General features: G+C 49.5%; 1 protein-coding gene across 2 annotated transcripts in view; it reads left to right on the plus strand.

The window, feature by feature from the left end:
- Positions 1-24,832, plus strand: part of LOC138580909 (serine protease 33-like) — a 281,640-nt gene that overhangs the window by 132,510 nt on the left and 124,298 nt on the right. For both annotated transcript variants that reach the window (XM_069651838.1, XM_069651839.1), the window contains exon 2: positions 18,279-18,308. In XM_069651838.1, the coding sequence (XP_069507939.1) occupies positions 18,279-18,308 (30 nt within the window). The remainder of the gene's footprint in view (positions 1-18,278; positions 18,309-24,832) is intronic.

Raw genomic sequence — 24,832 nt, forward strand, 5'->3', positions numbered from 1 at the left:
TGCTTGTTTTTAGCAGGACTTCAGTGCAAGAAACAGATAATAATCAAATGGCTGAAGGAACACTTGGTTAAGACATGTTTATTAAAACATTCATCGTGTACTTCTGCAGTTGAGCGCCAGCCATTGCAACATGACAATGGTAGAAGTACCTTTGGGCATTACTACCGGAGTAAGATCTCCTTGTGATTTGTAATTTGTCTACAGACCATCCTTACCTCATTAGTTAGACTACATCTTATTAGACACGAGTCACTATTGCACTTTACATTTGTTGTTTCTTATATGATTATTAATTGTTAACGTTGTCTTTGTGATTGTCTATATACAATTGTGTGTGTTCATTGTGATAACCACCCTCTGGTTTTTTATATTTATTGATTACAATTTGTTTTACTCGGACACCGGATTTCTATTGGTTGCTAAATGTTAATCCAATATTGATGGTATACACTACTCTTCCCCCTTTGGCTTTTGAGCGTTGTGGAGACCCACTCATTTCTGATCTCTACATGGTTTTGGGTGATTATTGATTCCAGGGAAAGGTCAGGACCGCACGCATACTTATACAGGTGCATCCCGGATTTCCCTACTTATTTAGGGACTGCTGAAATTGAGCCATTAACTCTCAGCAAACTGCTTAGAAATACCTTTGATAGGCCAATGCTTAACGTTACTGCATGATAAAGTGAGCTCAAAGTTTTCCTGAGGGTGTGTTTTGGGTGGGGCGGGACGGCCATGGGCAGTCATGGGTTTGTAAACAACAAAACAACAAAACAACAATGACAAGCAGCTGTACTCTAATGCAATAGTTTTGGCTTATAGGTGGAGTGACATACCTAATAATTTGAACTAAAAATATAGACACACCACTATGGCACACAGAAACACAGCAACAATGAAGACTTGCACTTTATCCTACACACTGCGGCCTGCTGATTCGTCAAAGTGGCAGTGGATTCAGAACAGCTGCAGCCCAGGGAGGATTCCAGGTAAGGATGATGTGATGTCTCCTTCCCTCCCTTGCTGCATCATTGTACTGGCCCCTACTTCAACCTGTGCACCTCCTCCTGATCAAGTCACTAGTGACCAGAGCTTGCTGCGGCAAATCCTGGACTCGCTAAACCCTTGGCTGCAATAAAATGCCCAAAACAAAGAACATTCCACATAATGATGTATGTAGGCTACACAAGAAAGGAATAAACATTACTAACTGGTAAATGCGAACTGGTGGGTGCCAAAGAGACTGCTTGCAGAGCCGAGTACTTGGTACTTTTAGTTTGGGAGACAGTGATTAGCCTCAACTGCGTATCTTGCTGCAGTGATGAGTGGCAGCATGCAGTGCTGATTAACAAATGGCCAATGTCATCAATTAAAAGAGACCGTCTAGGCATGAAAGACATATCTAAGTAATTACAGTGATGTTATTGCACAGTTTCAGATGATCACATGACTTTGTAGAGGAGCAGCTGAATGCCTCTGCAGGAAGTCCCGCCCCCACCCTTCCTATATGTTGAAAGCCGGAATCGCGACATTCACTACACCAGTGATGGTGCCTAATCCACTGAGAGTCTTCGAGAAAAGGTATCCATTGAGAAAACCCTACCTGATGTATGTAGAGATGACAATCTCTTGGAGGAGATCCCCGAAGGAATATAAAAATGAGAGAAAGAGAAGCTAATGAGGTCACATGAAGCAAGCGTGACGTGCTGAGAGGAGTGGCTGAAGAAGAGGATGTATGGACTTTATGGAATCTGATGACGAAATAAGGAATCGAGTAAACTTTCATATGTAGAGTGAAGATTGCATGTGTGGAGAGCACTGCAGAAATTGCAAGCCGCTTTATAACTGTATAGATGCAGCAATGCAAGTAGACTAAGGGCCTCATTACACGGTAGGCGGTAACCATGGCGCTAGTAGTGCCATGGTTGCCGCAGGTATTTTACCGTGTCCGCCTTGGTGGATGGCGGAATTACCGCCCTACTCCAAGGTGAGCGGGGGTGGTAATTCCCTATTCACCAAGGCTCTTCCCCATTCCCATTTTTGCCCCCATAGGGCATAATGGGAATGGGGAAGGTGCTAATTACGGTACCGCAAATTGCGGGAAAACCAGCGTTAAAGTCGGGTCCCGCAAAGGGAACTCGTAGTAAGGCGGTAGGGGTTTACCGGTACCGGTGCCCTTACCGGTACCGGTAAACCCCTACCGCCTACCGTGTAATGAGGCCCTAAGTTATCGTAAAGGCTAGCTATAGGTAGTGAATAGACTCCAGGTGGTGCCGCCATTATATAGAATCTGGACATTCATATTTAGTAAGCTCAGACCCACAGAGAAAGAAGGATTGGAAAAACTGCGTTGCAGCAACATGAAGCTCAGAACATGGAAATGTTCAGAAGAATTGTCTGGCCTGGTGTCAAAGGACGGAGCGGCCAAGAACCAGTTATCTATCCTTGAAGAACAGTTAACATGAGATGCTGGATCAGCCCTTGTTAAGGTGCAAAGAAAGAACACCATGAGTGTCAAGTTTATTAATTCAAGACAATGGCCCTCATTACAACCCTTGCGGAAATCGACTGACCGGAGCGCCACAGCGTAAATAGCGTTTCCGCCATTGCACGAAGGAGCAAAGTGCGGCCCATTCCGACCCATCGGGCACGAGCACCACGGCATGGCGGAAGTGCTAAGTCCGCGATGGCGGAAAAGACCCCAAAACGGCCCACACCGCCGCCGTACGGGGCCCCAGGTGCAATACCGCCACCCCTCCTAGCGGTCACCGCAGTGTGCGCCTACCGCAAAGTACGGTGGCCGGAAATATACGGAAACGGAAGTTAAAACACGGTCCCGGAACGGGAAACATCCCGGCGTACACCTATAAATACACTAAAACCACACAACCACTAAAAACACTACCCTGAGACACACCCCACCCCATCAACCACCCTAGCGAAACCAAGAAAAATGGGAAAAGCAGCGAAGAAAGCGTGCGACCGCAAGCGGCAGGTCCACTTCTCCCGTGAGGAACTCACCGTGCTAACAGAGACCCTCCAGGAGAATGCTGCCGTGGTCTTCTCCACGCAAATGACCAGGACGGCACTTGCAAACAAGAAGGCCATATGGGCTCTGGTGGCACAGCGGGTAAGTGCGGTGGGGACCGCACCCCGCACCCCACAGCAATGCCGCAAGCGATGGGACGACCTGCGGATACGCGTCCGCAGCATACTCTCTGCCAACCGCAACATTGCCACAGCCACCGGGGGAGGTCCTGAATCACCCATCAAGTTGACCCCCTGGGAAGAAATCTGTGCCTCCACCATCGGAATGGAGAGCATTGAGGGAGTCGGAGGGATGGAGAAAGGAGTGCAGACATCCGAAGATTCAGGTAGGTGGGCCAGATATAACAAGCCACACAGTCCATCCATGTGAAGCACCATGCGTCCACATAGTGCAACAGAAACACATGTCCAGGATAAGGTCCACACACATCGGCCTGATAGCGCACGTTAAAACCCACAATAAATACATAAATAATTAAAAACCCCTAATACACGCACTACACGTGCAGCAGGCACACCCAAACTGCAGGCTGCCAAACAACTGCACCCTCACTCCACACACAAATCAAAGCACCTCCAAGGACCCGACCCAAATCACCCTCAGGTACCACCCCAAAGCATGTGATACAATGCCATTCCAATTCCCACAGACCCATCAATAACCCTCGCCCTCCTTTACTCCACCACAGGGTCCGATCCAAACGACGAGCCACAGGACACCCCTACCAGCACACCTGCAAAGAGGGCCAAGACCAACGGCCAGAGACCCTCCACCTCAGCTGCACGCATCAAGACACGGCAGCAGCACAAATCAGGTGGTAGCACAGAGGAGGGAACATCAACAGGCACCCCAGCAGCCAGCATGGCCACAACACCACCACCACAGGTCCCCCCAATGGATGCCACAGAAGGCACTGCCTCTGGTGGCAGCAGCACCATAGGTGACACCCCATTGATGGCAGCATGCTCGGACACAGAAGACGGGGATGTCGAGGTCAGATCCATCCATGACCTGTCCCAATCCCCCTGTCTGTCCCATCCCGTACAACATGAGGATACCACGCAGGGGCAGCCACAAGACGACGACTGGCCATCCCCCCCAAGCCCTGTGGCAAGGCAACATGAGGACAACAGCCCCTCTGTGACACCCCCGCAAATGGGCATGGCCCAGCAGAGGCAACAGTCCCTCGACAAGTTAATCGTCCAACAGCAGCAAATGGCCACACTCCTCAAGGACCATGCCGATGAATGTGGGGGCACCAAGGCAGACATAGAAACATCAACAGAGACACTTAGGGCAGAAATGGAGAGATGTACAGAGACGCTAAGGGCACAAATTGAGAGTAGCACCGAGAGCCTGAGAGTCCAAATGGAGAGAAGCACCGAGAGCCTGAGGGGGGAACAGCATGCGACGTCCAAAGACGTATGTGCCGAACTTGCCGCAGTGCGCCGTGTGCTCACTGAGCTCTCGCAAACCCTTAGGGACATGCATGGACGTGAGCAGGCAGACACATCATCCGTTGCAAGTTCCGTCCAGGGCAGCCCCCAACGTAGATCAGGGAGGAACCTGCGCTCCACAGGCAGGGGTGCCCCTGATACCCGCAGAGGGGGCTTGCAATAGCGACAGGCCACTGACAATGAGCATCTTTGGACACTGGTGTTCGGGTGGGAGGTAGGAGGGTGGAGGGGGTGTGTTGGGCTCACTTGGGTGGCGGGTCGATAGGGTGTTCAACATGATATCACATATGCCATAAAAAGTGCACGATCACCCAATGAGATGTGTGGACATTGATCTTTGTGTACTAGGCCATCATAGGCGTACAGTCCATATTGTGCATGTCCCAGACACACGCAGTGCCACGAGTCCCGTGTCCATGTATCAGCCCCCAGGCGTGAGTGCTAGAAGCATACATCAATGAGATGCTGACGGATGTCACGGCCCTCCGGTGCCTCGCAGACTCCTTGAGGTGCTGCCACATCCCCACCCTCATCATGACCATCATCCGGTGCTTGCAGTTCAGCGTCAGGGGGCATGGGCACATTTCTACGTACGCACATGTTGTGGAGCATGACACATGCCATGACCATCTTTGCAACCTTCTCATGGCGGTACAGGAGTGCCCCGCCAGACCTGCTGAGGCAGCGGAAACGAGTCTTCAGTAGGCCGAATGCCTGTTCTATGACTACACGGGTACGTGAGTGGGCATGGTTGTAGTCCTCCTCATGCAGGTCCCGTGGGTTCCGGACTGGTGTGAGGAGCCATCTCTTCAGTGGATATCCAGCATCACCTGTATGTGGACGATAAACGTAGGATGTGGAATGCCATTGATACGTACGCACACCCCCCCCCCCTTCCTGCCAGTACATTGCCAAATCACATACCCCACATCATCATGCATGAGATGAGACTCACCGAGTAGCCAGGATCTGTACCCTGCGTGTCGCTCCATGTAGCGTGGTATGGTAGAGTTCCTCAAGACCATGGAATCATGGGTTGATCCAGGGAATCGGGCACAACAATGCGTAATGATCCTGTTGGAGTCACACACCATTTGTACATTCAGGGAATGAAATTGTTTTCGGTTGCGGTACTGGGCCTCCATGGCATGTGGGACGACCAATTCAACATGGGTGCAGTCGATGGCACCAATGCAACCCGGTATGCCGGCAAGTGCATGGAATCCCACTTTTGTGTTCGTAATTTCCTGCTCCGAGCGTGGTAGGGAGATGTAGTCGTCTGCGTGCTGCAGGAGGGCATCGAGCACTTGGAATAGTGTCCGTGAAAACAGTGGCTGTGATATGCCATGCAACTGTCCGACTGTGTGCTGGTAGGTGCCTGTGGCCAGGAAGTGGAGTACAGACACCACCTTCAGTAGGGGTGGGATTGCGGTTGGGCTATCTATCATGCTGACTAGGTCAGCCTGTGTCATGTCCACAATGGCGGCTATGGTGTCCCGGTCCAGACGGTAGAGGGTGTGGATCTGCTCATCAGTGAGGTTGAACGGATGTGCTCGGAGGCGTGGGATTGCGGGCTGCCTGCGTGGTGGTAGTGGCTGTGCTGCTGGGCCTTGCTGGCCCTGCCTTGGCCTCCTCCTCCTCCTGCGTCTCCTCCGTGCGGCTGGTTGTAGTTGTTGTTCGTCTTCTTCTTGGAGTCGGAGCACTTGCAGTGCTATCAGGTCCCCCAGGGCCAACATCGCGAGTCCTGCCGGTAGCATTTCGCTGTGGTTGTGGGAGGAGACTGGCTGTGCAATTTATGTGTTTTCAGGCTGTATGGCCTCCACCTGTGGTGATTGATTCCACCTGTGCAAACGGCTCTCCCCTTTGGCCGAGCACGTCCCGCGCACTACGCTGCAATTCGGGTAATGGTATCTTGCTATTGCAATCATGTATTTGTACCCGATGGGCGTGTAAGATTGGTTGATATGTTCATTCTGCTGTGGTCCCATTGTTTCCCATACTATCTGTGCAGTCGCGAACGGACTTGTGAAGGGTCAGTGGAACGTAGTACTCGAGTAACGGTGGGCCCTCATGCATCACTGTACCGAGTTGCAACGACGGGCGGGGCGTCCCATTTGTGGGTGAAGGCAGTTGCCATTTTCACACACAGCCGCACTCGATGGAATAATTAGTGATTTCAAACGGCCACAGATGCCTTTTCGACGTGATGTTGCAAATGAGGAATTCGAAGGGCGGCGCTTTCGGTTTCCAGCTAGCGGCGAGGAGATGCCCACAGGTCTGACTGCAAATGTAACGTTCTATTGTTCTATGTCCTTGAGACAGGGCCCATGGCGAGGGAGCAATGATTGATATGAATAGTTTGGGATGCGCAATAGCTACGTGGGCGATGAGGCCGGCCATTCCCAAATACATGTTACTTCACAACACTGGATTTACGGGCTGGGGCACTGTGGATGTAGCAGGCTGCATTACGCACAGACTCAATGGACGTTTCTAATGTCATGTGAGTAATAATTCAGGCGTTTTGATCCCGGGATGAGGGAATGATGAATGGATGCATGGGCAGGTGATTTGGTGCAGAGTTTGCCATGTACAGGGCTTCTTGGGATCTATCCGCCTCCCCTACGCTATGTGATGCAGGGCTGCCATAGTGGGACCATCGTCTATCTGGCCTTGTTGAGCCCTCCCTGTCTCGACGCGCCCTCAGACACTTGTGTCCATGCACGTTAACATTCCCATCTGATGGATTCTGTTTTGGCAGACGCATGCACAGGTACACTCGTTCGTGATGGTGTTTACACCTAGGTATAGATGGTTATGAGTCGCAAGTGGCTTTGGGGTGTTGATGATCCTTTGGAGTGGGCTGGCATGCATATGGCTGTGGATTTCGTGTGCTCATTGAAGTGAGTTGTTCGAATGTAGTTCTGATGGCCATTCTGTTCTTGTTCTTTTCTTTTGGTTGACAGGTATCTCCTCCCCTTTTGCCACTGCCATCTGTATGCCACTCCTGCAGATGGATTTTACTCCCGACACCTGCTGCTTCGTGTTAATCGGTGGAGCAGCATTACGATCTTATGGGACGATCGCCAGTGGCCCACATGCCCTTACGCAGTACTGGTGGCTCGGAGCAACATTTCGGCCTTTCAGCTGGACTAGTGCCTCCCCATTGGGACGGCCCTGCGGTTGTGTGCGCTTCCTTTTTGCCTTTTCGTACGTGATTGTGGCTCTGTGTACCATGATGGGACAGGGCGTCACACAAGTAGTGGCTGGTCTTTTCTTGCGGATGCAGCCCACAATGGTGAAATGTGTTTTGGAGTTCATGGCCTGATGGCTGTATGGGCTTGGTGATTTTGTTGTGCATTAAATTTCTATTCTGATTTGGGCCGTGTAGCGTTTTTCTTTGCAAGTGATGTGGCATGTGCCTATATGTGGGGCGATGTATTGTGAGGAGATCTGCATTGGGTTCCTGCTTCGGGGTTTAGTTGCGTGGTACTGTGCTGGGCGCGTTTGCCTACTGAGCCCGTGAGGTCAGGGATGGGGGCTGCCTATATGACAGTTTGGATGTTGTCATGCTCAGGGGCGGGGGATTGGGTTTTGTGTGACAGATGGCGGTCAGCCAGGTGGACTGGTGGAATGTTGTTATTTTCGGAATGTTGCTGGTCACAGGTGCCTGTGTTTGCGTGCGTTTCGGGGGGGGGGACTGTGGTCATGTCCATTGGGATGGCTTCTGTATTCGTGCCATCTGTGCCCTGCAGCTCCCATTGGCCCCTGTTGTGTTTCTTTTGTTCGTTGGCATGCATGGGTGCTTTGTACATTTCAATGGTTGCATTGTGACTTCATTGCACCTACAGGGAGTTGTACTTTGTGGGCAGGGAGCGGTGTACAGGCACTCAGTGGGGCCGTTTACGGTTGATTCGCGATGCCGGACTTCTCGCCATGGCGGAATGGTCCATTCCGCCATGCCTGATGGCGTTAGGTACATGTCCGCTAGGGTCGGAATTGGCGTACCGTTGCACCATGGTGGTGTTTGCGGTTTGGCATGGCGCGCGCGCACGTGCTTAGTGCAGTTAGCGTTGGCGTTCACTACGGTGTCGCTAATGGCTTCGTACTTTGCGGTGACGGGTCATAGTCGCACCGAGCGCTATTCGATGGCGGTATTGCATTTCCGCCATCGTTTTTCCCTTTCCGCCAGGGTCGTAATGAGGGCCAATGAAATGCTGCAAAACAGGCTGAAATCAGAAGGCTGCTCACTAACAAAGCGGAACGACTGGAGGACCCGAGCACGAGACCGGGGAACAGTTCCAGCCCAACAGGGCCTGTTATAAAAGCAACAGAAACAGAATTACTGACTTAAACAAACCAGAAGAAACACTCTAAGCAACTGCAGAGCCCCAACAACATACCAGTGTATTTACCTGGCACCTGAGACCCACTGACTTTTTCTCTCTCACAAAGCAAGAAAAAAGAAAAAATGAAATAATCTTATGTATATATCTGCAAGCATATACAACATGTGTATAATAAATATGAAATGTATGCCCTCAAATGTGAAGCTTAATACAAAATTGACACACAATACAAAGTAAAAAATGGGTCTTGACAAAGCCCGAGAAAGGGCAAACAGTAGCATGTGCAAAGAAATGCTGGCACAAATGTTTTTTGTAAAAAATAACACATTTCGCAGTGGCATAAATTCTTTTCTTTCCAAGAAATAGCACATTTCTCACTAAAAAAGTCACCACTAATGTCACAAGGGAATACACTAAGTGAAATAACTTGTGTCGTATTGATGAATGTGGAACAAAACAGAACAAACATTAAGTGAAATAACTTGTGTTGATGATATGAATGAAGAATATATTAAATAAATTGTATAAACTGTATGAAAAACCTCACAAATATTTTATGATTTGGAAACCTGTGGGGACACCTGAACTTCAAGCGCAAAGGCTCACATAGGAAAAAAAACACCTTCTCTCATAATGAAGAGACCGACAGGTGAATATCGGTCCCTACTGAGCCATGCATCCACTGACCCCCAATTAAATGCGGACAGGTCAGTTACGAACGAAACATAACAACAGAAAGGAAATATAACAAACTAAACCATGGGCAGAGTGTGCAGACTGATACTATTCACCCAAAGCAAGAAACACTACGTACATGAAGCTGCCCAAGGACTGGAGAGGGATGTTCTCTATAGTGTTTATCCATGTTCCAGCATTAGTGATTCCTAACAGTGACCTGAATATTGGAGTATTTCCAAAAGCAGATGCCCATTTGAGGAGTAGAAGATCACTTCTCAACTGAACACAGAGGCAACAATATTTTTCAGCTAAATCAATAGAAATCTTTGATGCTGTTCAATATGAGCACAGGTTGTTCAGCCAGACTTCAGCGATATACAATACTATCTTTATGCCAGGAATCCAGACGATGGCCAATGCGAAGTGGTTGAAAATACTCGCTGGGAGCTCCAGCAGACAATCAACACTACCATAAAGGTATTGAACGCTATCAAGGAAGAATGGAGGGCCATAACACTGAAGACTCCCCAAAATAGATATGTCCTTAATATGACCACAGCAATGGATAGAGGAGTTTGCGCCAAAATTGGGGAATCATGTTGCACGTTCATACCTTCTCATGATGACGAGAATGGAACCTTGACAGAGGTCATAACGTTGCTGAGGAAATTGCACGACCAGTGGAAGATGAGACAGAAGACATTGCAGATGACAGTTGGTTCACGTTTATCTTCGCATGGGTTCCACAATGGATGGCACATATCTTCAAGTTCCTTGGAGCAGTGATAGTGATAGTGATGGTTGGATTCTGTGTGATCAGGCTATTAATTACACAGTGCAAGAAGACAGCAAAGAAAGCAGTAGGAATGAAGATCATGATCAATGTCGAATCAGGGTTTGGACCCAAGTAGTTCACAGATGAAAAGATCAGAAAATATATAGGAGCCCGCATTCTAGCACCTCAGAGAACAAAGTTCCTGCATCCAAGAAATGACAAGAAGTATTTACGACGATGGGTCTATTGTAGCCCGACTGGACAGTGCAGCTACATGACCTGGAGTATTGATTAAAATGAAAAGTCAACAGGATCCCTAAAAGGCGTGATAAAGATCTGGACCCCAAGGAAGCACTTATTCAAGAGAAGGTTCCAAGATGCAGAGACTGGTGAAGGAGTAGTCGATGAATCAACCAGAGTGGGGAGTGTAGAGGAGCAGCTGAATGCCTCTGCAGGAAGTCCGACCCCATCCTTCCTATATAAGAGATGTTGGGCTAATTGGGTGGGGAGACACAGTAAAGTCCACCCACTGACACCTGGGCTACCAGTTTACCTGCTGCTAGTGAACCAAATGTTCCAGAAGGGTACAAGCATGCCAACCAATTGTAGAGGGCCATATAACAAATGGCCTTATAGTTTGAGAGCCAATGATATACTGTGTACTTAATAACTGTTGAAGATGACTTGCACTAGGGGTGGGCATAAGTTGCCCACCTGACTGTAGAAACCCAATCACAACCCATCCCTACATAAAAAGTATACTTAGATGTTCCCCTTGATCCAATCACAACCCCTTGTAGGTTTCTCTTATTTGCCACTTAGTATGATGTCATCTATGATGAATTTTCATTATAAAAGTGTTGTATAAAAGAACCTAACTTTAATAATAAACATTTGTTTTAAATACTTCCTTGTTTGCTAAGTCTATTACTAATCTTATTGGTCTGCAAATTGTAGATATTTTTGTTAGTTTTCTAGTAAATACTAGGTGTGTACGGCATATTGAAGTATTATAATGATATTACTGGGCGTTTCTAGATGGGCGCATGACCATCTCAAAACTCACAGTGAAGTCCCCATAATTGCTTACTTTTGCCCTACATACTGTGGTAAGGCTGTCAATGCGATATGTGACACTCTACTTAAGTTTAAAAAACAAATCTCTATTAGCAGGTTTTGCCGGGTAGCATCTGGATTAAGCCAATAAGTTCTAGGGGATAAACCACAAATAATAGGTTCTAGCCTATCTTAAAATTCCATGTACTGCTATTTTCACGCTTAATTTCCCCAGTTCCACAGACTTGGGGGACGGCTGTAAAACGAAGCCTTTTGGGAATGTCACGCTGAGCTGATAGTTACATGACCAACTCTGGAGACACAGGAGGGGGACATGAGGTGAGAAGCTTTTCCACACAACCAAGAATGACACTCACTGCTTAGGGAAGTGGGGGCGGTGGAGGGTACATAATCAAAAGAGAAAGGGAACTGGTCTGTTCTCCTGCCCCCTGTCAACACCAGGGCTCCGTGCAGCCACACTGCTCAAGTCGTAGCACTCAGCTGCTGAGTACCCATGAGGGCATATCAGAGCAGTGGTGATGCCTTGCTGCCTTCCATTTCCCCTGGTGGTTAGGCGATCCATCAGAGCGCGCATTAGCATGCATTAATGCAGCAAGTAGTCTGCCTCGGTGCCACTGATATGGATCTCGGGCTCAGAGGGGAGCGGGAGTGGTCGCTTCACCACTCCCCTTCTTGTTCATGAACTCCTGCAGCCTCAGCTCGACCCACACATATTTAAGTGGACGATGTGGCAGTGAGATGCAGAAAGGTTTGTGAGCACACATTGAGCATCATTATGAGTGTGCCTGGCCGGTAACAACGGTGCCGGCAAGCTTACTGGCACCTTTGTTACCGGATCAGCACACTCAGAGTCTGTGTGCGGCTGCCGTCCCTCCCACCAGGTCTGACCTGGCGGGTGGAATGGCACCCGAACACAGACTTTCCGGAAGCACCGGCACCATTATTAACTGTACCGGTGCTTCCCTCATCCCCATTCCCATTTCAGTCCTATGGGACTCAAATGGGAATGGGGATTTACATTTTTCCGGCATATGACTTCCAGGAACACTGGGGTCGTAATTGCCCGGTGTTTCCGTGGAGCCAGGCACCAGAAAAAATCACAACTACGGCGGCAGCCTGCCGGTTTTACCGGCACGGCTACCTCCAGAGTTGTAATGAGGCCCATTGTTTCTTTTCTGCACTCCTTCAAAGTCTGCCACTGGCCTAGACACTGGGCGGGCTTGGCACTCAGCATATCAAAGGCCAAAAGCAGGCACAGAGAATACCTGCTGCTTTGTAATGACAACTTTATCAGCAGCTTATGCAATATTAGCCTCTTTAAATCGAAGCTAACGGACCTAAGAGGGATTTTGAAAACCAGGGAAATTACTAATGGTCATTATGCAGCACAAGTGAAATGTGCATAAAGAAAACATACATGTCAAATTGTGTTTTCATAGCACGCGAAGTGTAGCCAATTACTTCAGAAGATAAACCCCGATCTTTGAAACGACAATGGCTTTCAGTGGCATTCAGTGGAGCAACAGGTGCCTTTTCCAGTTACAAGAAAGCAACGTTTGAAGCAGAAAATGTGTTGACTTTGAAGTCGATGAGGTTTCACCCAGAGCTATTACAATTGCCCCATCTCATCGGAACACTTAGAAAGCATGGAGCAACATGCTTTGCCGATCAAAAATCAAGCACCAGCGGACATTTACGGGACGCATTCCAATATACTGCTGTGATCTGCAGATCAATGGTCCACGGGCTTCTATTTTTATTTAATGTTTGCTCGCTTTGTGGATTATTTTACTTTTTATTTTCGCTTTCACGTGATTTACTGACATTACATTGCAAAGTTGGTCTTTATCGCAATGCCATCACTCACTAAGAAAAGCTGTGCTTAGCAGAGGGTGTGGGTGCTTGACGACGCAGTAAAAGCCGGACAGTGAACTTCACCTCCCATTAAGGAAGAGACTCACAGACACTCTGTAACTTTAGTTAAGAGCGTGTTATTGACCGTCAAATATAAAAGGCAGCGGTTTATGAGGAAAGTCAATGCATTAAGGTCAAGGTGCCAGACAGGGGAGAGCGGGAAGGCCTAACCACAGACGCATTAACTCCTGGAGCAACTGCAAGAGGCTCCAAACGGGGACCATAAAGGCGATTACGGAGGGGACTACTTACCCAGGTGTTACGGCTTCACTGTAAACACAGCAAGGGGCTGGGCAGTGACCTGCACAACATGGCAGTTTTAGCTAGTGGTGTAACATCGGCTTCGAGTACCGATTCAAGTACGTTTTCAGCTGAACACCAAATAGCTGGTTTTCAGCCGGAATTCAGCTGAACACTTACTCAAAGCCGAAATTCGGTACACCCCAAGTCTTGTTGGTGTGGTCATTTATATTTGTGTTTATTTGTGTCTGCGCCTGTCTTGCTGCTAGGCCGCCTGGTGAGTCCATTGTGCTTTGCGCAGTTGCTCTGTCTCTCTCTCTCTCTCTCTCTCTCTCTACCTCTCTCTCTCTCTCTGTCTCTCTCTCTCCCCCTTCCATCTCTCAGTCCTCTCCCTCCATGGTGCTCTCTATTTCCCCTATTTACTCTATCTGCTACTCTATCACCTATCCTACCTCTCTTTCGAAGTCTGGAAGAAAAAAGTTCAAGAAAGATCTCCTGGTCTCCAACCCAGGCCTGCCCATCGCTGATACCTACGTCTTTGTCGCTCCCTCTCCAGACCTGTGGACTCCCCACATGGACTCTGTCCTTTCCCCTTTCTCATTGCCCATTAATGGTGGCACCAGATGGGGAGTACTCTTGGCATGCTTTCCATCCTCTAGGTGCATCATTAATGTCTATCAGAATGACACTGTCATGGCCCTGGGCTCTCAACCCAACCTCCTCTTTCTTGATAGGCGTCTTCCATTTCTCATCAACTTTCTCCCTTCTCCTGCTACTCCTCCATCTGCCATCCCTCTTGTCCCTTCTCCACCACGGGCTGGTGTACCACATACCTGTACCTCTCTTTGGAAGACCTTGAAAGGTGGCAACCAACTTCACCTAGCTACCCTCAACTGTCGCTCTGCTGTTAAACACTCCTGTGATATCTGTCTCCTTCTTGAAGACTTTGACCTTGATGTTCTCACTCTCGCTGTGACAAGGTTAACTGCCAGCTCTGTCAGTGCTTTTGACACACACCTCCCTGAGGGCTACAAGATCCTCTCTAAGCCCAGGCCTAACTGGTCCGGAGGCGGAGTGGCCTTGATCTTCCCTGAATGGGTCCGAGCTACTATCAATCCCACTAAGACCTACTCTTCTTTGAATGCCTCATCTGCAGGCTCAATTGGTGTCCATCCAACCCTCTTGTTGACTTTTGCCACCATCTACAGGACCCCTGGTCCGGACTACCTCTTCCTCTCTGAGCGGTCTGACCTCACCTCTTCCCTTCTTGCCTCCACCGCCAAGCTTCTCCTCCTCAGAGACTTCAATATTCACCTTGACTTTCCTGATTCAGCCACTGGACTCTTCTGCAGCTTCTGTGACTTTCTTTCCCTCCCCATTCATCCCTCCGGTCCAAAGCACTCAGCCAGACATACCTCGGATGCTCTCATCTCAGCAGACATCCCCATCTCCAACCCTTTCACTACACCTGTCTCCTTGTCTGACCATGCTCTCCTGTCCTCTCATCTGGATCTCCTATGTCCCCCGGCTAAGCCTCTGCCTGCACTGCCAGTCTCCTTCTCTGTCATTCGATGCCAGAGACAGTCAGTTGGTGCTTTTGCTGCCACTTTCTTTCCCCTCCCACTCCTGCCACGGACTCCCACACTAACTCAGCCCTTGCTAATATTCACCTCTCTATCACTAACACCCCGGGCATCCCTGCTCCTGTCATGAGGATCCTCTTGAAGCCTGCCTCCAAGCACAACACCTGGTAAGAATCCAACCTAGCCTCTCTGAAACAAAAGTGCAGAGTTGCTGAATGGAAGTGGTGGGCATCAGGCACATCCTTTGACAGACTGGCGTGCCTCCTGCTCCAAAGGCAATACAGACTCTCCATCCGCATGAAGAAGAGGGCCCATAGCCCTGCCCGCATCTCCGGGGCCTCTAACAACATGGGCAAACTGTTTAAAATCTGCAAGGAACTCCTCAATCCTACTGCAGTCTCCACTTCTCCCCTGCCATCCTGACCCTCTGTACTTCACTGGCCTCCCACTTCTTAACCAAAATTCAGGATATCCTGTCCTCTCCTCTACTCTCCCCCTCCTTCCCCCATAGCTCTCAGGCCTACCTTGGCCCCCTCTCTCTATCCCTCCTACTCTCCTCTTTCTCGCCCATAGCACTGGAAGAGGTCTCTAGACAAGTCTTCTCTATGAAAGTCTCCTCCAAGCAGGTGCTCCCCTGCTCCTCCAGAACTATCAAGGACAACATTGCCTCCTTTGCGCCGGCCTTGGCTGATTTTATGTAATCACTCCTTTGCCACTGGCTCCTTTCTGCAACCACTCAAGCGCTCCATTGTGCATCCTCTCCTCAAAAAGCCCCCTGCCAACCTCTCCTGCCCGGCTAACTACTGCCCTTTCTCCATTACCCCCTTCCTGGGCAAACTCCTGGAGAAGCTGATCATCTCCCAACTGATCCAACACACTGAATTTGTTGATTGTCTCTGTGACCACCAGTCTGGCTTCAGAGCAGTCAGAGGCACGGAAACTGCTCTACAGAAAATTCGTAAAGACTTGCTCACAAATCCCGATTCTAACTCTCCATCTATTCGTATCCTTCTGGAATTTTCCTCTGCCTCTGCCTTCAACACAGTAAATCATGCCAACATGACAAATCAGCTCTGTGACACCCTTTGAATCACAGGCTTGGCACTTGACTGGGTGACCTCATTCCTCTCTGAGCAACCTTCCCAGGTTCACTGGGCCCTTTTCACTCCCCTATCACACTCTCCACCTGCAGCGCCCCTCAATGTCCTATCCTCTTGCCATGGCTCTTCAACATCTACCTTGCCCCTCTGGCCCACCTGATCTCATCCTTCTCTCCTGACTTCCAGTGTCATGCAGACGACACACAGCTCTCCCTCAAGCTTCCATCTGCTGCCTCCTTTTGCTCCTCTCTCATTCCTAACAGTCTGACTGCTATTCAGCCATGGTGTACTGCCAATGATAAATGCCTTAATGCCAGTAAGACTGAGATCCTTTTCATTGGGACCCCAGCTCCCACTTTCACTCCTACCCTCTGGCTGCCCTCTATGGGTCCCCTCCCTGCACACTCTTGTGAAGCAGAAAAATGTCCTCTTTGACTCCTCTCCCTCCTTCTCTCTTCTCACCGTGGACTTTGCCAAGAAGGCCCACTATCGGCTGCACCTCCTCAGAGGCATTCTCTCTTTCCTCACCTTCCCGCAGGAATTCAATGTCTCCAGAGCTCTAGTCTTCTCTAGGTTGGACTATTGCAACCGCCTCTTCCTCAGTCTTCCTTTATCCTCTCTGGGTCCCCTTCAACTAATCCAGAATAGGACTGTGAGACGTATCCACAGCCTCAAACCCAGGGACCACATCTCTCCAGCCCTAAAGTCTCTCCACTGGCCCCCGGTTATTGCCAGGATCAGGTTCAAGACCCTCTGCATCATTCACAAGACCACATCTCTCCAGCCCTAAAGTCTCTCCACTGGGTCCCGGTTATTGCTAGGATCAGGTTCAAGACCCTGTGCATCATTCACAAGACTTTGTGGGCCTGGGACCGCACTACATCACTCGCTCTCAATAAATACCTTCCTGCTAGAGCCCTTCGGGCTTCTAGCTCCAACTCTCTGCAGACCAGATCAGACACTTAGCTAAGCAGAGAGTGGGAGGTAGACCTCTCTCCTCTGCAGGAGCCTCCCTCTGGAATGGTCTCCCTGTCGCTCTCAGGAAGCTCCTCAAGACCTTCCTTCCCTCTCCCCCTCCCCTGCTAACACCCCCTTCTGCCGCAGTGACTGGCTGCCTGCTTCCCACTGTGTTCTACAGGGCACTAGGGCCCCCTGCCCAGTCCACCCCCCTCCTTGCACTTAGCATGTGGACCTGCACTCCTTGCAATCCCTGGCACTTGCCCTCCTGGCCTCCCCTTTGCACACACCTATCCCCTGTAGCACTCCCCCGACCCCACTCTTTCACTTGCACTCTTTCCCCAGCACTTCCCTGCCCACACTAGCACTTCACATTTTGCGCAGACCGGCACTCCCCCCTCCCTCGCCCTTCTTGTTACTGCACTTGCACAATCCGAATGTCACAAGGCCTAGTAGGACTGTTAGTGCTATCTTTCTCCCTTGTACCACACTTTTTTTGTTGTCTTGTGGCGCCTTGAAACACCATTTGTTGTATAGGCACTTTACAAATATCCAAGAAATAAATAAAATAAATATGTTTGTAAAATAGAAAAAGCAGTGTTCCTAGTCTTCTTTACTGTGCCTTGTGCACAGCTGTGTATTTGAACACTGACAATTATATGTTCATGTGTATTTATGTGTCTATATTGCTAACATCAACCATATGTGTGCTGTCGAAAAGGCGGTGTATTGGCATAATTGGTGGGACAGCAGGTTCTGGAGGTCTGGTGACTGGATTGGAGGAAACAGTGATCTTTAGGCACATCTGTGCCGTGTTTGTTAGCGCATCCGGGTGTTTTAGAGGCCAATGACGTACATCCTGGGGTTCAGGCGTTTGCTCCTTCTCTTCAGGACTAGCCACTGCTTTGTAAGTAATGTTGGGTCTTCCTTTGTTGGACCCGAATGGACCAAAAAAAGTACCCTCTTTTCTCAGTAGACTGGATAAAGCATGTGTGCTGAACTTCAGAGCCAGGATGCCACTGATTCGCTAATCTGTTATGAATGCTGCCCTTAAATCGCATGCGGCCCCACTTACCCCTTTCTCTCTCTTCTCTTAAAGGGACTGAAGATGGAGAGGTCGCAGCATCAGGTACACACAATACAGTTACTTTAATCTGTCTTGCGAAGAAGCCTGGACACTGTGCCATTACTGTTGACGAGGATGAGGATATCACCGTGTTGACAGGCATGTTCAAGGGCGCATGGAAGGCTGGCTCCCACTGGCTGGACCCGTGAGTGGCCCCTCGAGGCCCCGACCAGTCGTAGCCCGTCATTATACGGTTTGTGAATGCTAGCCACTAAGGCATGGACCTCTATAAGAACCAGTTGTTTATAGCCTTGGATTAATTGCTGCTCCAAAGACTCTAGTGTGCATTAAGCTTGTTTTGTAGAAACCTTTCTTTCATATGGACAACCTCCATGGGTCCTCTGTCACAACCTGAGCAGAAGCTGTTTTTTTTTCTTTGTCTTTAATGTGTTTCAGTTCATACGACCATTTCACATATAGATTTAGTATGTATATCATACATTATCATGTATCCACATCAAAACGCATAATTCTTTTTATCTTGTACTTAAAACAATGTGTACAAATGTGTCTATAGCCACATAATGAACATGTATTAAATAATAAAATAGATCAATATTTCCTATTTTCAGAATTAGCCACATACCTAAAAACACATAGGGCCTCATTAGGACCCAGGCGGACTTCGCGGTGCTAAATGCACCGCGAAGCATGGCGGAAAGCCGCCGATAGCGCCATGGGGGTTGGCGGATTTACCGCCCCATTCCGACCTCGGCGGAGCGGTAAATCCCCAATCCCCATTCTGCCCTTCCCCATTCCCATTTTTGCCCCATAGGGTATAATGGGAGTGGGGAAGGAGTTAATTACGCCACCGTAAAATACGGTGGCGTAATTAACAACGAGGTCCCGTAGCGCCATGGTTTTCTCCGCCTGGTAAAACCAGGCGGAAAAGGCCGCCATGGCGCTACGGGAACTCGTAGTATGGCGGAGAGGTACGCCATGCACTACGCTGGCGTAACACCCTCTCCGCCAGGGTCCTAATGAGGCCCATTCTTCAAATAAGTAGTTTAGATCTTAACTCAATAAATAATTACAGATGGGAATGAGTAATGCACAAAAGATAATTCACAGGCGCAAATTTGAAACAATTCATATGTTTCAAAAAGCAAAGGAAATTCACAATTAATAATTCACACGAGCATCTTTGACACAATTCATAGATTCTACAAAGGCCCAAGCTGCTTCCAGACCCTGCGTGCAGCGTGCAGCGATATGTAGAGCCACGTTCACAATATTGCCAAAAATCAAGGGTCTTAATTGTATCAATTCCCTAAATTTCCCATATAAACACTAGCAAGGACCCTGCCTTCTGTTAGCACATGCCTATTCGTTTCTAGAATATGTGCCAATCCTACGCGTTCTTTTCTCTGGTGGGATTTTGGATTCAGGGCCTTTGACGACTAACCTGGGTAATTGATTGATCCCCTGACATTCTCATGATACCCGTTTAGTGTTGCTAGGTGATGAAATGTGTATTCCAATCCCACAGATTCATCTTTTCTTCACATTTAGTCTTAAACTGGTGGAATCCCAATTCCCAAACAGAGCGCCAGCCAATGGAGTTACATTGAATTTATGATCATCTCTTAGCAAAGTATCATACTCAGACTTCATGAACATTCCCTTATATTTAACAATGGGCATTGTGACAAATCCTTGCTTGTCACCCCTGCTCCCCTGGGGGGACCCCCTTCCCATGAGACCAGAGAGGTGAGGCTGCTACCCGATAGTCCGCCGGGGACGGGGGGGTGGCATTCAGTGGTGGATCTCATGGTGAGGGATTCCCCCTATGAGACGAGGGACGAATATCAAGGATAAACAAACACAGTATTCTCACACTCCACCACCCCAATCTTGGGGGTGATGTACTGCGGGAGAATCACCTGGGTGGAGACAGGGTCCAGGGTAATGAGATTCCATGGGATGAGACATGAGGCCTCATTACGACCCAGGCGGAAAACCATGGTGCTAATAGCACCATGGTCCATGCCGGTAACTTACCGACTCCGCCATGGAGAAAGGGGGAATTACCAGCCCATTACAAGGTTGGCGGGGCGGTAATTCCCCCTTCCTCCATGGCCCTTCCCCATTCCCATTTTTGCCCCATAGGGCTCAATGGGAATGGGGAAGGCGCTAAGTACAGTACCGCAAATTGTGGTACCGTACTTAGCACCAAGGTCCCTTTGCGGGTCCCTACTTTAACGGCTGGTGTAGACCAGCCGTTAAGGTCGGGTCCCGCAAAGGGACCTCGTAATCAGGCGCTAATGGGTTAACGGCACCGCAGCCTTTTACGGCGCTGTTAGCCCATTAGCGCCAGGGTCGTAATGAGGCCCATGGTATACTCTTTTTTTTTTTTTTTTTTTTTTTTAAAAGTTTTTATTAGAACCAAACAACCAACAACCAGCATTCAGTAAAGCTTATGACGTTTCATTTAAACACGTTTGACAACCTAAAAACACTACACTCCCAATCCCACCCCCCCCTATGAGCCTGCGTGTTCCTCACTTTCAGTGTCTGCTCTGTGCGGTTGGGCATCGCTGCCCTCAGATTCAGCTGGATCCGACACTGCTCCAAACAGTTCAGCTATCAATAGTTTCCACGCCATGAGGGAACCCATTTCCTCATCCCCAGTATAACTACTAGCCTCTTGCCACACCACCGTTTCAGCCTCCGCCCATTTTTGTAGGTCCCTCCACCAGACTTCCACTCGTGGCCTGTGACACCCCTTCCATCCCATGGCAATCCTTCGTTTCGCAAGTACGTATGCCAAGTCTTTCAATTTCTCTACATGTCTAAGTTTCTTCGCTCTGGGATACCCTCCCAACAAGCAGGCCCAGGCCGAGTCTACCTGGAGCGTGATCCCCTTTGCCGCTAACCTCTGCGCCACTTCGCTCCAGTAGCTTCCAATTACCGGGCACGCCCAGAACATGTGTATCATGTCAGCGCTCTCATCGTCGCACTTAGGGCACGCCTGGCGCCCAACATTTCGGAACTTCGATATTCTGAGAGGGGTCATGTATGCCCTGTGCGTAACATATAGCTGTATTTGTTTAAACCTGGCATTTCTCGACACCTTCTTATGATATCCCAAAGCCCTTTGCCACATCCCATCTTCAATCGGGGCTCCCATTTCTGTTTCCCATTCTAATCTCAAGTGCCCCAAGTCCTTCCCCACCTTGGTCATCATCATCTCATACAGCCTTGAGACCTCATGCCCACCCTCCGATATATCATATATTACCCCCGCCGTAGCATCTGGTTCCTCCGCTAACGACGTTTCAGGCCACATACTACGAATCTTCTGCACTAGTACATGATAGGTGACATATTGGCTCACGTGTAGTCCCGTCTCCCCCCCGAGTCCTTCAAAGGTCGTGATAGTCCCGTCTCGCCACATGTCTCCTAGCGTGACCAGTCCCACTGATTCCCAGTAGGTCCTAATAATCACTCTCAGCTGCCTGTCCCCCTCCACCAGTGCGACCAACGGTATCTGCAGAACACACGGGAAAGGGTCCCCCATCATCCGACAGGCTCGCCGCCACATGTTCCGCCCCAGCAACAGCATTCTAGGGCGCTCCTTCAATTCCGAGCTAGCCACCCAGATAATTTCCCGCAAATAAAAAGGAGTACAGTTCCTCCCAAATAATTTGTGCTCAGGGGTCACGTCATCTGAGAGCCACTTAGCCACGTATTGCAGTTGGGCCGCAACATAGTAAACCTCAAAATTAGGCAGTTTAATGCCGCCTTTCTCGTAGAAGTTCTGCAACTTCCATAACGCAACTCTATTCCGGGTGCCGTGCCACAAAAAGTCCCTGCACATACCATGCAGCTTAACAAAAAACTTCTTAGGTATCATGTATGGGATATTGTTAAAATAATGCAACAGCCTAGGTAAAACCACCATCTTCAGCATAGCACCTCGGCCCATCATCGCCAGAGGCAACCTCTCCCAGAACCTCATGCATTTCCCGATTTTCCCAGTGGCTATTTCCGTGTTGCGCCTATGTTCCTCCTCTACCGTGTGATACACATCTATTCCCAAGTAGCGAAAAGAGCTCACCGCCCACGGGACCTGCAACACCGGCAACCCTTCTGCCTGAATTCCCACATAGCTACCCAGCGGGAACATACTAGATTTCTGGGGGTTCACCGCTATACCGGACAGCCTGGCATACCTCTCCATTACCTCCAGAACATATTGAAGATTTTCCTCCGGGTATTTCAGATATAGTAACATATCATCTGCATACAAGGATATAAGATGTCGTTCCCCTCCCACCTCTATACCGATTGGGTCATATTGTTGCCTAAGATAGATTGCTAAGGGCTCCAGGGCTAAAATATAAAGCATCGGGGACCAGGGACACCCCTGTCTAGTGCCCCTGCCCAGCTGCCACCTTTCGGACACCACCGAACCCGTTCGAACTCTAGCCAGCGGTTCATTGTATAGTATCTTAGCCCATCTGATATAGCCTGGCCCCACTCCATATCCTGCTAGGGCCGCCAGCAACCATGGCCACTTAACCGAGTCGAACGCCTTAACTGCGTCCAGTGCCACAATCGCCATTTCGCCCTCGTTATTGCACCCCCATTCGACCACTCGATGGAGCCGTCTGTGATTGTGGGTGATGTTCCTGCTCGGGACATAGCCCGTCTGGTCTGGGTGAATTAGCTTGCCAATTACTTTTCGCATTCTGTTGGCCAGGACGGCTGTCAGTATCTTACTGTCCTGGTTCAACATCGACAAGGGCCTGTAGGAGCCACAATCGTGTCCCGATTTATTGGGCTTGGGGAGCGGTATTATAATCGCCTCCCTAAGTGATTCTGGCAGCCGTCCCACCTCCAACGCCTCGTTGAGCATTTCCAGCATGGGGGGGAGCACCTCCTCCCCATACACCTTATAGAATTCGCTGGGGAACCCGTCTGCGCCTGGGGCCTTGCTAGTGGGTAACTGCCTTACGACCCCCTTAAGTTCCTCCAAAGTAATCGGTGCATCCAGCTCTTCTCTCTCTTCGTCGCTAACTTGGGGCAGGCCAATATCTTCCAGTACCTCATTTATCTCCTCATTGCTGCCCCCCTCTGCGTCCTCATACAGCACCTTGTAATATTCGGCAAATGTCCTATTAACACCTTCTTGGGTGTCCACCGTGACGCCCTCTGCGTTGGTCACAGTCCGAATCAAAGATCTAGGGGTCTCGCTCTTGTACAACCACGCTAGGAGCCGGCCCGTTTTATCTCCCCCTGCATGCTGCCTCTCTACATACTTTTTGTAATTAAGGTTACAGAGCCTATCCCAGTATTCCGCGCACTGCCGCTGCAATCTGAGCACTACTTCTGTATCAGCCGCGCCCCCTCCCAACTTTCTCTCCAGCTCTATTTCGGCTTTATGCAGGTCAGCTAGAACTCCACCCATCAGTCCCTTCGACTTCGCAATGGCAGCCCCCCGCATCACAACCTTGAAAGCCTCCCATAAAGTACCCGCAGACTTTACGCTCCCAGTATTCACCTCGAAATAGGCAACAATCTCCTCTCTCATGTCCTCTCTGAAAACTGGGTCCTTAAGCGCCTCCGCTCGGAGGCGCCACGTCGGTATTCGCGCCCTGGGGGGGCAATACTGCCACCCCAGGACCAAAGGCGAGTGATCCGATAGGACTCTCGCTTTATAATCTATATGGGTGCTCTCAGTGGCTACGTCTGGAGTGGCAAAGATGTAATCAAGCCTCGTGTGCAGCTGATGCGGGGCCGAGTAGTGCGAGTATTGCCTCTCACCGGGGTGTCTCGTTCTCCAAACGTCTACCAGGCCAAAGTCATCCAGCAGCGCCTGCAATACTTTAGCCGCCGGGTTGGGCCTGTCCGTCCTATCATCCGACCTATCTACCCTAGGGTCCAATACGCAATTAAAATCCCCCCCCCAGATCATCGCACCGCCCATACACTCACTCAATTTGGTACACAGCGTCCTAAAGTATGCCGCCGTATTTTGGTTAGGGGCATATGTATTAACAATGCACACCTCTTTGTTCTCTATCAGCCCCCTCAACATAACCAACCTCCCGTCCTCGTCCACCTTTTCTTCCATAAGCTTAAATGGAACATGCGGAGCCACCCATACCAAAACCCCCCTTGCATAGGCAGAGTACGATGCACCCACCACAGTTCCTCTCCATTTCCTCCCAACGAGCTCCACTTTCTCCCGCGTCAGGTGCGTCTCCTGTAGCAGGGCGACGTCTATCTTATGTCGCTTCAAATATAGCATGACCTTATTTCGCTTCAAATAACTGTTGAGCCCTCTCACATTCCAAGTTAATATCTTAAGGTCCCCCATGATTCATCGGTAATTTCCCCTTCCCCCTTCTAGTCAGCCCCTCCTCCCACACCAAACAGACTCCTGGTTTTAATTCTTCCCAAAGGCTCATATTTAAACTTGAACGCCCAAAACTCCCCGTCCCCTCCCTTAACCCAAAAATACCAAACCACTGCACACAACCCCCCTCCTCCTCCCACCCCACCTCACCCCAAAAAGTGCC

This window comes from Ambystoma mexicanum, chromosome 3p (assembly GCF_040938575.1).
Source record: "Ambystoma mexicanum isolate Mex_15411 chromosome 3p, UKY_AmexF1_1, whole genome shotgun sequence".
NCBI classification, from domain to species: Eukaryota; Metazoa; Chordata; class Amphibia; order Caudata; family Ambystomatidae; genus Ambystoma; species Ambystoma mexicanum.